General features: G+C 50.5%; 2 protein-coding genes across 2 annotated transcripts; one reads left to right on the forward strand and one right to left on the reverse strand.

Annotated features, from left to right (window-relative positions):
* Positions 1–588: 588 nt before the first annotated feature.
* On the forward strand, positions 589–12864 carry EJ05DRAFT_496739 (beta-ketoacyl synthase domain-containing protein; the record flags this gene model as incomplete). Its single annotated transcript, XM_033746439.1, has 5 exons — positions 589–1063; positions 1126–1652; positions 1713–7947; positions 8009–9775; positions 9830–12864. 5 exons carry the CDS (start codon positions 589–591, stop codon positions 12862–12864), a joined length of 12039 nt encoding a protein of 4012 aa, XP_033604301.1.
* A 1710-nt stretch (positions 12865–14574) lies between these two features.
* On the reverse strand, positions 14575–15625 carry EJ05DRAFT_434513 (DHS-like NAD/FAD-binding domain-containing protein; the record flags this gene model as incomplete). The annotated part of the gene is made up of 2 exons (XM_033741665.1): positions 14575–15344; positions 15394–15625. Coding segments are annotated over 2 exons (1002 nt in total), but the record flags the coding sequence as incomplete, so codon positions are not given.
* Between the last annotated feature and the right edge of the window lie 300 nt (positions 15626–15925).

Below are 15925 nucleotides of genomic sequence, written 5' to 3' on the forward strand. Positions count from 1 at the left end.
CTCCTTCTAAAACATGATTTATGGACCCCTGCGTGAAGCCCGGCCGAAGTGTCAGCTAGAATTTTTCAGCTTCAGCGCGGATGGCTGCGACCGATGAATGGTTGTGGAGATCACGCGCGTAGATTACAGATCTCTAACCCTGCACGCACGAGGGCCTCAGAATTGCTTTTTATCCATTTTGAAAACTCTGAGTCGGACGGTTTGCTTGGAAATTTGTGTAAATCCTCCGACAGGCCTCGGGTAGGGACATCGGAGGGTTTGCGCATAACGGCTGTCACGATTCCGGTAGCTTTTAATACGGTATCGGATCTATCTGAACGGGGCATTCCCAGCGCAGAATCTTCTCCTTGCCCGTGGTTCGCCCTGATGCAACGGGTCGGATAACAAGGCTTTCTAAACTAAAGCACTAAACAGTTAAGGGACTGACATGGTCTCTATTGCACCACCGCCACCAATCTTCGACGAATATACTATGGGATCTCTGTTATATCATCCTAATTACTTAGATCTTATTAAGCCCTAGGGTTATATACATAGAGTATAGCTAGATTAGATAGGAACGCTAATTACTCTTCCATACACACCAACATGCCTCACCAAACTTCAACACCAGCGAAGGGAGTACCAGAACCAATCGCAATTATTGGTAGCGGTTGCAGATTTCCTGGCGGCGCCTCTTCTCCCTCCAAACTATGGGATCTCCTACGTGAGCCGCGTGACGTACTGAACGAGATCCCTCCCTCTCGATTCGACACTAAAGGCTTCTATCACCCAAACTCGAACTTCCCAGGTCACGCAAACGTCAGACATTCGTATCTCCTTGAGGAGAATGTCGCGGATTTTGATGCTCAGTTCTTTGGCTTTAAACAGGCGGAAGCCTCAGCTATGGACCCGCAACAGCGGATTCTGCTTGAGGTCGTGTATGAGGCCCTTGAGGCATCAGGTTTAACGATTCAAGGTCTGAAAGGCTCTCAGACCGGTGTCTACTGTGGAATGATGTACGGTGACTACGAATCCCTCCAATATCGGGATCTACAGAGTGTACCTACATATCATGGACTCGGTAAGTTGTAGTTCAACCCTTAAATTCGTGACCCAGAACAATGCTAAGGGAGAATCTATCAGGAATTGCGAGAAGTATTGTGTCAAACAGAGTCTCATACTTTTTCGATTGGCATGGTCCGTCGTGGACTGTGGACACTGCGTGCTCCTCTAGTCTGGTCGCTCTGCACTCAGCAGTACAGGCGCTGAGATCTGGAGAGGTGCCCATGGCTGTTGCGGCCGGTACCAATCTTTTACTGGGCCCAGAGCCTTACATTTACGAAAGTAATCTGCAGATGCTGTCACCTGATGGCCGGTCTCGTATGTGGGATCAGGATGCTAACGGGTACGCTCGCGGTGACGGTGTTGCCTGCATAGTCGTCAAGACGCTGAGCCAAGCGTTGGCAGATGGTGATCACATCGAGGCTATCATACGTGAGACGGGCGTTAACAGTGATGGGCGCAGTCCAGGCATTACAATGCCAACGATGAAGGCGCAAGTCGCACTCATCAAAGAAACGTATGCCCGAGCCGGGCTTGACATAACTTCCGCGAAGGACAGATGTCAATTCTTCGAGGCCCACGGTACTGGAACTCCTGCAGGGGACCCTGTAAGTAGCCGTAGTCAATTGTGCCTATCTGTCGAACGAGGGATTACTGATAAGTTATAGATCGAAGCCGAAGCTGTCCACACAGCATTCTTCGGCCATCTACCTGTGTTAAAAGACAACGAAACGACAGAAGACCAGAAAGAGAGCCTCCTAGTAGGATCGATCAAAACTGTGATCGGGCACACCGAGAGTACAGCTGGAATTGCTGGTATCCTTAAAGCGGTACAAGCCATTAAGCATGGCTATGTGCCCCCGAATATGCATTTCAAGAATTTGAGCTCCCGGGTAGCTCCGTTCTACAATAACCTTCAGATCCCTACCGAATTAACTCCTTGGCCGCAGCTGGAAGAAGGTCTGCCGCGCAGAGTATCAGTCAACTCTTTTGGGTTTGGAGGGACTAACGCTCATGTCATTCTCGAAAGCTTCGATCGTAGTGCGGTTGCTATCCAGAAGCGCCCATTGTTCTCGCCCTTTGTGTTCTCAGCACAGTCAAAGCAGGCACTTGCTGGAAACTTTTCATCTTATATGAATTATCTCGACCAACATCCTGATGTAGACGCGTCAGACCTAGCTTGGATGCTCCGTTCCAGACGATCACACTTACCTCTACGAGTGTCCTTCCCAGCCTCATCGACAGCGCAGTTACAGGCCACTCTAGAGAAACTGACGGCGAACTTTCAGCTGGAACCCAAGACAACACCTGTTAATCGCCAGACAAAACTCCTCGGTATATTTACTGGTCAAGGTGCTCAATGGCCGCGTATGGGAGCGCAGTTGATCGAACAGTCTCAACACGCTTCCAACATCCTCGCTGAGCTTGATCAGGCACTTGCGGAGCTTCCCTTGCACCGCCCTACGTGGACATTGCGCGAAGAGATCCTCGCCGATGCCGCATCAAGCAACGTCATGAAAGCTAGCGTTTCGCAGCCTCTTTGCAATGCAGTTCAAATTCTCCTTGTCGATCTGCTCAAACTCGCTGGGATCGAGTTCTCTGTCATAGTGGGACACTCTGGAGGAGAGATCGCTTGCGCCTACGCCGCTGGAAAACTCTCAGCGCGCGACGCCATTCGCATCGCCTACTATCGCGGCCTTCACTCCAATCTCGCATGTGGCCAAAATGGTGTCCAGGGTGCTATGATTGCGGTGGGTACAACTCTTGAGGATGCAGAGGAGCTTTGCAGTGATGAAGTTTTCGAAGGAAGAATTAAACTAGCCGCTTGCAATTCTCCGTCGAGCATGACCCTCTCTGGTGATGAGGATGCCATTGACGAAGCTATTGAAGTTCTGAAAGACGAAAAGAAATTTGTGCGGAAGCTTCGAGTGGACAAAGGCTATCATTCGCACCACATGATCCCATGTGCAGAAGAGTATCTGAAGTCAATGAAGAGTATCTCCATTGACCAGACTCGCAATACCAATGCAGGTTGCACATGGGTGTCAAGTGTGTTCCCCGACCAGCCTTGGGAGGAGATGGGTAAGATCGACAATCAATATTGGGTGGACAATCTTCTGTCTCCAGTTTTGTTTAAGCAGGCTATCGAGCGAGCGGCATCTTTGGGACCATTCGATGCTGCTATCGAAATCGGTCCCCACCCATCTCTGAAAGGCCCTGTACGAGAAACGTTACAGGATTTGAAGGTTGAAATAGCATATACTGGTACGCTTAAGCGAGGCGAGAGTGACATTGCTAGCACGTCCGAAACTCTTGGTTACCTCTGGACCCAGCTGGATCATCTGGACATTGATTTCGACCGATACGAGAGCACTTTGACTGGGGGAACATCGCACGACTTTCTTTCAGACTTACCCCTATACCAGTGGAATCACACCCAGTCTTACTGGCACGAGTCCAACCAGTCCAAGAACCTACGCCGACGAAGTGAGCCCGTTCATCCGCTCTTGGGTGATCTCCTACAGAACAGCACCGCAAACAACCTCACGTGGAAGAATTTTCTCCGGCCACAAGATCTGCCATGGATCCATGAGCATCAGATCCAAGGGCAAAGCGTGTTCCCTGCCGCCGGATATGCTTCTACAGCTATCGACTCGGCCAGATATGTCGTACCTAACCAATCTATCAAGGTGATCGAATTGGAGGGTCTGACTATCCATCAAGCCATGGTTTTCGATTCGAAGAACGAAGAGAGTGGCATCGAAGTCCAGTTCACGGTCTTCAACATTGATCGAGAATCGCAAGACCTTGTCACTGCTCGTTTTACATATGAGTGCTACGACTCAGCTGGTTCTACTGAGTTGGTAGCCAGTGGAAAGCTTATCATTGTCGTTGGTGAGGACAATGCCGTAGCTCTACCAGCCGACAACCCCTTCGAAGCCCACATGCTTGATGTTTCGACTCCCACATTCTACAAGTCTTTGAAGGATGTCGGTTACGATTACACAGGCACCTTTCAAGCATTGGACAATTTGAAGAGAAAGCTCGGGAAAGCCTCTGGATCCTTAGCTATTGCTACTACTCAGTACGAGGGTGGAGCAATCACAATTCACCCGGGTGTCCTTGATGCCTCGTTCCACTCAATCTTGCTAGCATACAGCTATCCTGGGGATGGCCAGCTATGGTCACTGCATCTTCCCACAAGCATTCGCAGAATCCGAGTCGATGTATCAGTTTGCGAAAATGCCTTAGCGAAAGCAAGTCAGGTCTCGTTCGTTGCCACGATCCCTGATGTATCGACGCTGAACCGTGCATCAGGCTTTGGGGGAGATGTTGAGATACACAGTCCAACTGGAGATCATTCTGCTATTCAAGTGGAGGGTCTCCGCGTTGTCCCCATGGCTGAAGCTACATCCGCAGATGACAAGAAGTTGTTCTACTCCACTAAATGGGTTGAAGCTTCACCAACGGCGGAGATTAGCCACGAAGTCTTCCAGGCATCTGACTACGAGATGGAGCTGGCTGAGGTTCTCGAGCGGGGTCATTATTTCTATCTTCGCCAGCTTGAACACCAAATCCCATCAGACCATCCGGGGCGCACTGATGAGTTCAATGCTGCTTACCTGAACTGGGCAACTCACACTCACAAACTTGTCAGCGAGGATCGTCATCCATATGGGAAGCGTGATTGGATCAACGACAATGAGGATCAAATCAACGCTCTTGCTGCACCGTTCTCGGACCGTCCGGAGATCAAGGCGATGAAGGTCGTCGGCGAGCAAATGCCTCGTGCTATTCGTGGCGAGACCTCTATGCTTGAGCATCTTATACCAAACATTCTGACCGATTACTACACTAGAGCACTAGGTTTATCCCAAGTCTCAGTGCTGGCGGAAACTGTTCAGCAGATCGTGCGGAGATATCCACAGGCCAAAATCTTGGAAGTCGGAGCTGGTACTGGAGGCGCAACACGCCAGGTCTTGAAGCACATCGGCAATACGAATGGTGATGAGCTTGCGCAATGGACGTATACGTACACAGATGTGTCTGCCGGTTTCTTCGAAGATGCCCAGGAAGAGTTCCACCTCTTTCTCGATCAGATGTCATTCCGTGTCTTTGATCTTGAGAGGGACGCCGCTACTCAAGGCTTCGAAACAGGATCCTACGATATCGTCGTGGCCTCCTTGGTGTTACACACAACGAAGAGTCTTGAGGAAACATGCCGACGCGTTCGTTCTCTACTCAAACCTGGTGGATTCCTTGTCTTTTATGAGATCACCAACACAGATCTTATCAGACATACTGGTCTCTTTGGTTGCTTGCCCGGCTGGTGGGCTGGTCTTGCAGAGGGCCGCACTTTGATCCCGGCTGTGGATGAGTCTGAATGGGACTCAGTCTTGCGCAAGACCGGATTCTCTGGAGTGGATACAATGAGCCCGCTTCTGAGCCAGAAGGCATTCTGTAATTCAGTCTTGGTTTCTCAGGCTATTGACCATCAAGTCGAAGCGCTTAGAGAGCCTCTAATGGCACAGCCATCCCTGCACGATGAGAAATTGGCACTTGCCAATCTTTACATCGTCGGAGGCTCGACCCTTCGAACATCTCGGCTGATCGAGGAGATTCAGAGATCAATTCACTCGTTCTGCAACCAAATCACCAAAGTGAAGACCTTGGACAGCATGAAGAACTACGAAGTGGTAAAAGAGGACACTGTGCTTGTACTGCAGGATCTTGACCAGCCTGTCTTCAAAGACATCACAACCGGTACGTTCGATGCCGTGAAAGACTTGTTCGGGTCTGAGAAGAACATTGTCTGGGTCACACAGAATCGTCTGACAGACAATCCCTACTCAAATATCCCCGCTGGATTCGCTCGTCCCTCAGTATGGGAGACTCCAGAGCTCCGTTATCAGTTCATCGACTTCCAAAATGTTCAGAAGATCAATGCCCGGGTACTGACCGAAGCTGTCCTTCGCTTCCAGACTCTAGGCTCCGTGCATGAGCCTTCTTTGAAGAACGTGTTATGGTCGGTGGAAACTGAGATTATCATTGATGATCAAGGTCGCGAATGGATCCCACGGTTACAAGCAGCGGAACGTGCTAACAAGCGCTACAACTCCGCTCTTCGACCGACTAGCCATGTTGTCCGACCCCAGAATCAGTCCGTTGCAATCGCTTATATTGACAACACATACAAGCTTGTTGAGGCTCCAGCCAAACCTGCCTCTGGAAAGAGCGAATCGATAGTCTCACTTCAAGTCAGTCACTCGAGCCTTCACGCTATCAGGACCGAAGCCGGGAACGCTTTCGTCGTCATTGGTACCTTAACAACCTCGCCTGGGAAGTTCATTGCTTTGAGCACGGTTCAAGCATCTGTTGTCCATGTCCAAAAAGATACCCTAGTACCCATTACTGATAACATCATGGACGAAGCGCTGCTCACTCAACATGTTGCTGCACAACTTCTCCAAGCACAATTGATCGGCTCTCTTGAAAAAGGGGAAATAGTTCTGGTTCATAATGCGACAACACTGCTTGTGTCGCTGTTGCGTAGTCACGCCGATCGAGCTGGGGCGAAGGTGTTCTTTACTACGACATCACCGGAGCTTGCAAAGTCAAAAGGATATGTGTACTTGGACAAATACCTACGCCAGTCGCAGATCAAGTCCCTGCTTCCTAGTGAAGTCACTCGCTTCATAGATTTCGACACCCTTGAAGGCACTAACAGTCACTCGTCTTCTATATTGACATGGATTCCTCGTCAGATACAGCCCGTTCGCGTCACTGATTACCTTAAAGACGAGGGATCTCCAATATTGGCGGATGATCACACCTTGAATATTCTGTCACAGGCTGTAGAGGACGCTGAACGTAGCATGGCTCTGTTCAAAGACACCATTATCGCAATCAGCGTGGCAGATCTCCCTGAAAGGATAGTTAAGCTCGGTCCCTTGACGATAGTTGATTGGAATGCCACCTCAGTCACACTTTCCGTGCAGACAGTCAAGCCTCGCATTAGACCAGACAGAACCTATTGGATGGTCGGTCTCTCAAGAGACATGGGTCTTTCTCTTGCTGACTATCTGATCGATAACGGCGCGAAACATTTGGTCATCACCAGTAGAAGCCCTCACGTCGACCCGACATGGCTCGCGAATGCAGAGCGTAAAGGAGCGAACGTCCGTATTATCAGCTGCGACGTCACCGATTTCAACTCGCTCAAGAACGCATTATCAGACGTTGAACGCTCCATGCCGCCTGTTGCAGGAGTCGCACAGGGGGCTATGGTGCTCCGTGATGTTCTTACACGCGAGATGAAACTAGAAGAGCTGAACGACGTTCTTCGACCCAAGGTGGATGGCAGCCTGAACTTGGACCGTCTCTTCAGCAGCCACAAACTGGATTTCTTTGTCTTCTTCTCCTCCGCGGCAGCCATCACTGGCAACGCAGGTCAAGCAAACTATGCAGCGGCAAACTTTTTCATGATGAGTCTGGCCAAGCAACGCCGTGGTCGTGGACTTCCAGCCTCCGTCATGGATCTTGGTCCTATTCTAGGTACGGGCTATGTCACGCGTGAGATTGCGCACGAGCTTGCTCGACCGCTCCAGGAGCGTGGTCTCATGGCTTTGTCCGAGCGCGACATTCATCAAATCTTCGCCGAAGCTATCAATGCAAGCACAGCTGAAAGTGATGGCGAAGAAGCACATATGACCACAGGCTTGACATCACTTCCGGCCACGGCACCCAATCGTCCTCTTTGGTATAACTATGCTCAATTCGGTTGTTTGACTGTCCGCGACAGCCAGGATTCCTCGCACACCACCGACACTCAAGCTGGACTGTCGATTAAGGACAGATTGGCAGCAGCTAATAGTAGCGAGGACGTAGAGGTAGTGATCAGAGGTGAGGCCATGAAACCTACTTAATAAGAGACTCGGAGCAGTATAGCTAACATCGCCTATAGAATCATTTATCGAGGAAATGAGGAACATGCTTCATCTTTCCGAAGATTATGCCATCACTCCGGCAGTTCGCACCGATGAGCTAGGTCTTGACTCCTTGGTTGCAGTCCGTATTCGGTCTTGGTTCTTGAAGCACTTCCAAGTCAACATTCCCGCGCTCAGAATCATGAAAGGTGCAGCGTTGCAGGAACTCGTTGACTTTGCCGTCACGGGCACTCCTACAGAACTCACTCCCTTGCTAGCACCTCCTGCGCCAAGCGAAGAGCAAATTTCTGCTGAAGACACCACGGTCCCATCGAGCACCCAGGTTTCATCTGGGTCGTCTGGGTCATCCTCGGACGCCGGCGAAACAACGAACACGACGGTGCAGAACTCTGTCGCGGATCTCAAGCTCGAGAAGTCAGGGGAAGATAGTGCACCCCAGCCGGAAGAGCTAAACTTGACAAGGTTCGGACGCCTCTCCTACACCCAATCATCCTTCATGTTTGTTCATGAATTACTGCCAGATAAAACGACTCTAAACAATACAGGGATGGTAGCTCTTAGAGGAGAATTGCGAATGGTCGATCTCGGAAAAGCCGTGCAGGCAATCGGTGAGCGACACGAAATCCTCCGGACATGTATCTGCGTACGTGACGGCCGCCTCGTTCAAGGGGTTGTGGATAAACCAACGTTGAAGTTGGAGTACAAACGTATACGTACACGGCAGGATCTTGACGCTGAGTACGCGGCTCTTAGGAACCATGCGTTTGATCTAGCCAGCGGGCAGAATACTCGGATGATCATCTTTTCGCACTCCGCCCGCGATCACTATTTCGCGTTGTCGACTCATCACATGTTCTTCGATCGTGCGAGCACCGACATCTTCATGGCAGACCTGGAACGAATTTATAATAAGCAAAAGCCAACGGTTGTCTCACCGCTCCAATACTTGGACTTCGCGGAAGACCAGCATACTGAGGCTGTTGAGGGACGTTTTAACAACGCACTTGCATACTGGCGGACGGAGTTCGAGACACTGCCAGAGACACTTCCACTTCATCGCAGCAAGGTTGCTACACGCAGTCCAATGGAACAATACAAGTCATGGACACCCGAGCTCCGTATTGATCCAACATTAGCTGCTAAAGTACGTCAGATCGCGCGCAAGCACCGGTCGACGCCATTTCACTTCCATCTCGCAGCCATACACGTTCTTCTGTTCCGTTGGCTTGGTACTGAAGACGTCTGCATTGGGATGGCTGATGGTGGGCGACGTGATGAGCAGGGCTGGTCAGCTCTGGGGCCCTTCCTGAACATGTTGCCTTTGCGTCTTCGATCATCAGCACAGCAAGTGTTCAGCGACTCAATTGTGCAAGCACGCGACAAGGCTCACTCAGCTCTCAACTCGGCGGTTCCCTGGGAGATGATACTGGATGAGCTCAATGTCGAGCGACCTGCCACACACTCGCCAATCGCGCAAGCGTTCATTAACTACGCGGAGACAAGTGTTGAAAGCGGAAAATCTTTCCTGGGTTGTGACATGAAACTACTTGTGGAGGATCAAGCTGAGATGCCCTACGATTATGCATTTACCATCATCAATAATACTGCCGGCGAAACGCGAATTGTTCTAAATGTGCAAAAATCTCTGTATTCGGAAGACGACGCAACACTGTTAGCTCATGGCTATGAAGACATCATCCGAGAATTTGCAGCCGCACCCGAAAGTGCAGTCGGCAGTACCTTCAAATTTCGGGAGGTAGCTCTGCAGGATGCCATTCGTCTGGGTAGAGGCAAGTAATTGTTAGTTATTCACTAGAATCTTTCACTGACTAGATCAGGACCATCATTCACGTCCAGCTGGCCTCAGACCTTGTCACACCAATTCGATGAGATCTCGCACACCATTCCTGAAAAGGTCGCTGTCACTGATGACGAAGGCCATGCAATGACTTATCCTGAGCTCAGCCGCTGCGTTGACCACATTGCATCCGCACTGCTGGTTCGTAATATCAACCCCGGGGACAGAGTCGCTGTCTTTCAGCACCCGTCTATCTACTGGGCCGCATCTGTGCTTGCAATCCTCAAAGTTGGAGCGGTCTACGTCCCTCTTGACGCTGCCACGCCTGTCGCACGGCTATCCCTCATCGTCAATGACAGCGACCCTGCAGCCATACTGGTCCACGAGCAGACCAAAGAACTGTCAGGATCACTGCGTCCAGCTCAAGAATTACCAATTATCGACGTCTCCAATCTTAATGAAGAGCCGAAAGATGCTCTACCCATCTTAGCCACCCCTGAATCAGCAGCGATCATCCTGTACACAAGCGGCTCAACAGGAACTCCAAAAGGTGTTGTGTTGTCACATGCAAGTCTCAAGCATGAGTTCGACCATTGCGCAGCAACATATGGACTGGGTCCAAGGGACGTCGTCCTTCAACAAAGCGCTTGGAGTTTTGACTTGTCCGTCACTCAACTCTTCATGGCCGTGACGGTCGGGGCTCGATTACATTCAGTATCTCACCTCGTCCGACCTGACGCGCGCCGCATTTCAGATCTCATTCAACAAGAAGGCATTTCTACTACATATGCTACCCCGACCGAATATCGAGGCTGGCTGAGACACCAACAGTCATTGAAAGATGCTCCGTCGTGGAATCTTGCCTTGGTCGCGGGCGAAGCAGTTACCGAACCTCTGCTGGAGATGTTCCGCGACCTTGAACGACCTGATCTACGCCTTTTCAATGTTTACGGACCTACAGAAACATGTTGCGGTTCTACCAAATTTCAACTCGACTACAAAACACGAGCAGTTTATGGAAGTGTTGTACCTGTTGGCCCAGCATCCGCCAATGAATGTTTTTACATCGTCGACGAGGGCCTGAATCTTCAACCAGTGGGCCAAAGTGGTGAGATTCTCATTGGAGGGGTTGGAGTCGCTCTGGAATATCTCAACAATCCTGAACGTACTGCAGCTTCTTTCCTTGAGGATGGATTTTCAACCCACCCTGATGTCTTTGGAGGAAGGAAAACAGCCATGATCTACCGAACTGGAGACGTGGGATTTCTGCAGTCGGATGGTACGCTTGTTCTCAAAGGACGGATCGGCGGCGATACAGAGATCAAATTGAATGGGGTCCGCATTGATCTACAGGACATCGAGCAGACAGTACTTCGTGCTTCTCTGGGCCGGCTATCTGACGCTGTGGCATCCCTCCGCACTACATCAACCGGCGCTGGAAAGTACATGGTTGTGTTCGTTATCTGCTCATCTTCTGTAGATGATGGCGACCGCGATGCATTCGTTGCAAATCTACTGCGCAACCTGCCCCTTCCACGGAACATGCTACCATCGACAATCATCCCAGTGCAAAGTCTTCCTCGGACCCTAGCCGGTAAACTGGATAGGAAGGCTGTAGCCGATATCCAATTCGCGTCACAGTCGAACCACGACGTTACACTCGAAAAGTCAACAATGACTAAGAACGAAGAAAGGTGTCGCGATCTTTGGACCTCCGTCATACCAGGTGATGTGTCAAGTCTTCATAGAATAACCAAAGATTCTGATTTCTTCAGCGTGGGTGGCTCGTCAATGCAACTGATTGAGCTCCAACATAAATTCAGCGAAGAGCTTCAGATCAAAGTTTCACTACTCGAACTCATGAAATCATGTTCTCTGAGAGAAATGGCTCGACTTCTTGGCGGTGAAAGCGTCGATCAAGCGCCAGATACGTCGAGCAACGAGATCGATTGGGACGCTGAGACGAGCCTGGATCCTGGTTTGGATGCTGCGTTTAGCACAGTCACTGAACCACAACTTCATGGGATCCAACCTGTTTCCAACCCGCCAAGTACAATCATCCTCACCGGGGCGACCGGCTTTCTAGGCCAGCATATTCTGCACTCCCTGCTCCAAGATCCCAACATCAACGCCGTGATATGCGTCGCCAACAGATTGTCGCCGGCCCGCAAAGCACTATTTTCCGACCTGAGCGCAACATACCCAAACAAAACCATCGAAGCCCTTGAGGGCGACTTGCGTTCTCCACTCCTCGGCTTGGAATCATCTCTTGCGACCCGCATTTTCGACACCGCCGACGCCGTCATCCATAACGGCGCCGATGTTTCGCATCTGAAGACCTACCCGCTTCTTCGTGCCGCAAACGTCGAGAGTACAAAGATTCTCACACGTTTATGCGCCCCGCGCCGCATTCCACTCCATTACATCTCCACTGCTGGCGTCGTCATGTACAGCGGCACAACCTCCATCGTGCCAACCAGTGTGCGAAATACACCGCCCCCGACGACCGGCACATATGGATATATCGCGAGTAAGTGGGCAAGCGAAGTGTACCTCGAGCGTGCAACCAACGCAGCCATGGCTGCAGGATCCCGCATGCCGGTCTTCATCCATCGCCCAAGTAGCATCCTGCGCCCCGAAGACGAGTCCCTGACAGAGGGCGAAAGTCCGGCGGCAGATGTGCTTCAAAACATGCTATATTACGCGCAACGCGTGCGCGCCGTACCGGATGTACCGAGTTTGAGGAAGGGGTGGGTGGACTTGGTCCGTCCGGAAACTGTTGTAAGAGGGATCATGAGCGCGCTTGTCGACAGTACCGCAGATGAAGAAAAAGGTAGTGTTGGTGGGCTGAGGTATCTGTTTGAGAGTGGGGATGAGGAGATTCGCTTGGACGGGATAAGTGACTGGATTCAGAAGAAAGCAGGGGGAAGCAGAACGGAAGAAGTCGAAGAGATTAGCCTCGGGGAATGGATTCGGAGGGCTGAAGAAGCTGGCTTGAGCGAGGGTATGTCGGCGGTATTCAGAGGCCTAGGCGAGGAGGCAGGACTGAGCTTTCCGCGACTGGCGAAGGCGTGAAGAAGTCCCAGCTTTGATGTCAAAAGTATAACTTGATCCTATCTCTCCTATTTTTTATGAATATTTTTATAAAACTTTTGATTGACTTTACTATACATATATATGTGTTGGGATCCGCCTTATTAAGATAATATATACTACTATATCTAGAACCCTACTGAATGATCCAACCGCTTCTATCTTGATAGTTAGGTTTTATTATCGAGGGGCTATTGATCAGGCGATATAGAAGGGCTAAACTTAGGAGATAAGGATAAGATGCGATAGTGCAGCTATAGACGGCTTTAGTAGATAGACTCTGGTATAGAAAAACGGAGTAAGGTGAACGGCTAACGGTTTTCAGTACTCTTATAACAGTGTCTAGTTATCTAGTTGCAGCGAGAGTGGCACGACGGAGGCCTACGACGACATGATAGTGCTCGCCGTGGTGATCGAAGTTGGGACGCGCGAGGCTCGAGTAAGATAGACACGCTTATGGAACCTCCCTCCTCTGGCTGGCTGAGCTACCAGTATATATGACTTCATATACGCGTCGCTGGTAACGCTACTTTTGCAAAAGCTCACCTTATCGCTTGGTACGCTTCCGACAAGTGGTATGCTAAAACATCTGACTCCTCCTACACCCTGCATGCTGCTGTAGAGGAAAAGCTATCTTTTTGGTGCTGGCTTGGAAACGAAACAAGTCTCTAATAGCACGAAGTCAAGCTTCGATGGACAACTATGGACCAGGTACCACATGATAAAGATAAGAGACACCAACCTGTTTCAACGTCTATGTACACAAGAATGGGAATACTCTTCCGTAGGCCACAAGCGGTTCCGGCCTATACCAGACAATCAACCTGTCATGCAAATACACGACTTACGAGATCAACCGGGGTATCTCAAGGACGATAGAAATCGATGCGATGCTCTATGCCAGTCTCCGGTTGTATTTCCGTAGACAATCGGAATAACTCCTGAAAATGCAACAACCTCTACAAGAACGCCATGTATGATTCAGTAGATATTACTTCAGCACAGCGGACGCTACTAATTCTGCTTTTACTAAGAGGCCTCAATAGGCGACGTATGTAGCAGATTCTCCATAGCCCTTGGAAGGACACCGGTGGGGTGTATTGTATCGTCATTCGAAGAACGTGCACAAGCTGATGGGGGAGTCGCAGGTGTTGTCAACGAATTGTTACGCCTATCCTGTGATGGGACTGATTCCATAGTTTTACTGGTTGCTGGAATTTCTTTCTTTGAATTTGTCTTTTGAGGTTTACTGTTCGCCTTGGATCCTCGTCCTTTTGTTTTTGTGGCGGTGAACACACTTGTAAGCTTCGTCGCTTTGACTGCGATGGCGTTGGTCTTCGGCTTTGGTCCTGGCTTCTTACGCTGCGTAGGCGGCTTTGGAGCCGGACCATTGGAAATAACCAATTGCAGCGACTTCCCTTTGCTCGCGGGATTGAGGACTTTCTGCTTCTTACCCTTCGTCTGCGTGGGCTTCGTGTCCTCGACTCTGACATCTACAGCTGGACGTTCAAATTGTGGACTCTCAATCGGCGGTGTGAGAAGTGCAGATTGATCGAGGATCGCTCTGGCCTTCGTTGGCGAAACAACAAAAACACTGGTATTGGCTTTTGCCTTGGCGACCACCTCTTCCGAAACCGGTACACCGTGCCTATAATCATCTGGGTCTTCGGTCCATTTCCTGAATGCTGCCTGCGCAGCTACCTCATCACAAGGGCCTTTGACGACCAAATCCCAGAGATTCTCTAAATCTTTTCCTGAAGGCTCTGGGTCGTTATTGATCCATATGGTAGTCCCATCTCTCCGATCGCGGACGACATTGCACATCTCACGTGCGATTCTTCTGACACCTGGCACTTTCAGGGTAGTACCAGCGACAATGAGCGCATCCGGTCGGGCACGTAGGTCCGCTTGCGTCACTGATCCAATAGCTTCAGCATCAGGATTATGTTCATTGTATAGTACCATGCGCGGCCGAAGCTTGCCAATGCCATGACTTCGTTTGCCCGCGTGAGAGGTTCGTACACTGTCAATCTCCTCACAGTCTCTACAGAGCGGCGGAATGGCGTCCTTGAAAAGACTTGGTTCAAAATCTGAGACTTTGTGGCACTTTGAACAAACCATGTGATCCAGACCACCATGGACCTGGATAGTCTTTGGCCAGGGCTTGATGAGAGGTACGTTAGTTGCCAAGGGTTCTATTCTTGTGTCAATACCGTCCACGTTCTGGGAGTAAAGCCGCAACAGGCGACCCTCCTGGGCTAGCGTGGCGAGAAGATGGTGGAATGGTGTCGGTTCGGCTTTTTTCGTTTTTTCGGAGAGCTCGCGAACCATGGCGTGAAAGGTGGCGGTGGAACTCTCATCTTGGTATACTGAAGCATCGAACAGTTCTTTGCCAGAAGACTTGAGCCCATGCTTGCCTCGTAACGTCTTGAAAAGGCCTTCGGAAGAGCGAAAATCCGGAACTGGTACGCGTCAGTGAGAGGAGACGGCAAGTGAGAAAGCACTACTTACTTCCGGCAGATACAGAGATGCCAGCGCCTGCAATGACAACAATTTTCCGTTTCTTAGTGAGTACATCGAGAAGCCTGTCAAGCTGTGGTTGGTGGTCTGGGCTCAGCTGCGGCGTAGACAGATCGAGGTACTCGGTTGTTCGGGGCTTTGGCTCAGAGATCTTGCGCTTCTTCTTGGGACGATCGTCTCCGTCAGAGGTACTGGAACGACTTTCAGGAGAAGGAGAAGTCATTGTCGAGGTGTGCTGCGAGGCGGGTGGAGAAGGATACAACGTTCTGAAGTAATCCGGAGGTGGTGATGGAGAAAGTGATGCCGGTGAGCTGAGCGGCGAGCTCGCGGTAGATAACGCGTCGAATTCCATGTCGCGCGTGCACGTGTAGCCGGCTAGAATACGGCAGTTGCGAAGCTAAATTGGAGAAAGTGCGAGCGCGACAGTGTAGAAGTAGAGGCAGGAGCAGGAGCAAGAGTAGAAGTGAGGAGCGAAAGTCGTGTCGTTACGGTGGTGCCAGCATGGGGAGAATCGTCAGAATAT

This window comes from Pseudovirgaria hyperparasitica, assembly GCF_010093815.1.
Source record: "Pseudovirgaria hyperparasitica strain CBS 121739 unplaced genomic scaffold EJ05scaffold_2, whole genome shotgun sequence".
NCBI lineage: Eukaryota > Fungi > Ascomycota > Dothideomycetes > Acrospermales > Acrospermaceae > Pseudovirgaria > Pseudovirgaria hyperparasitica.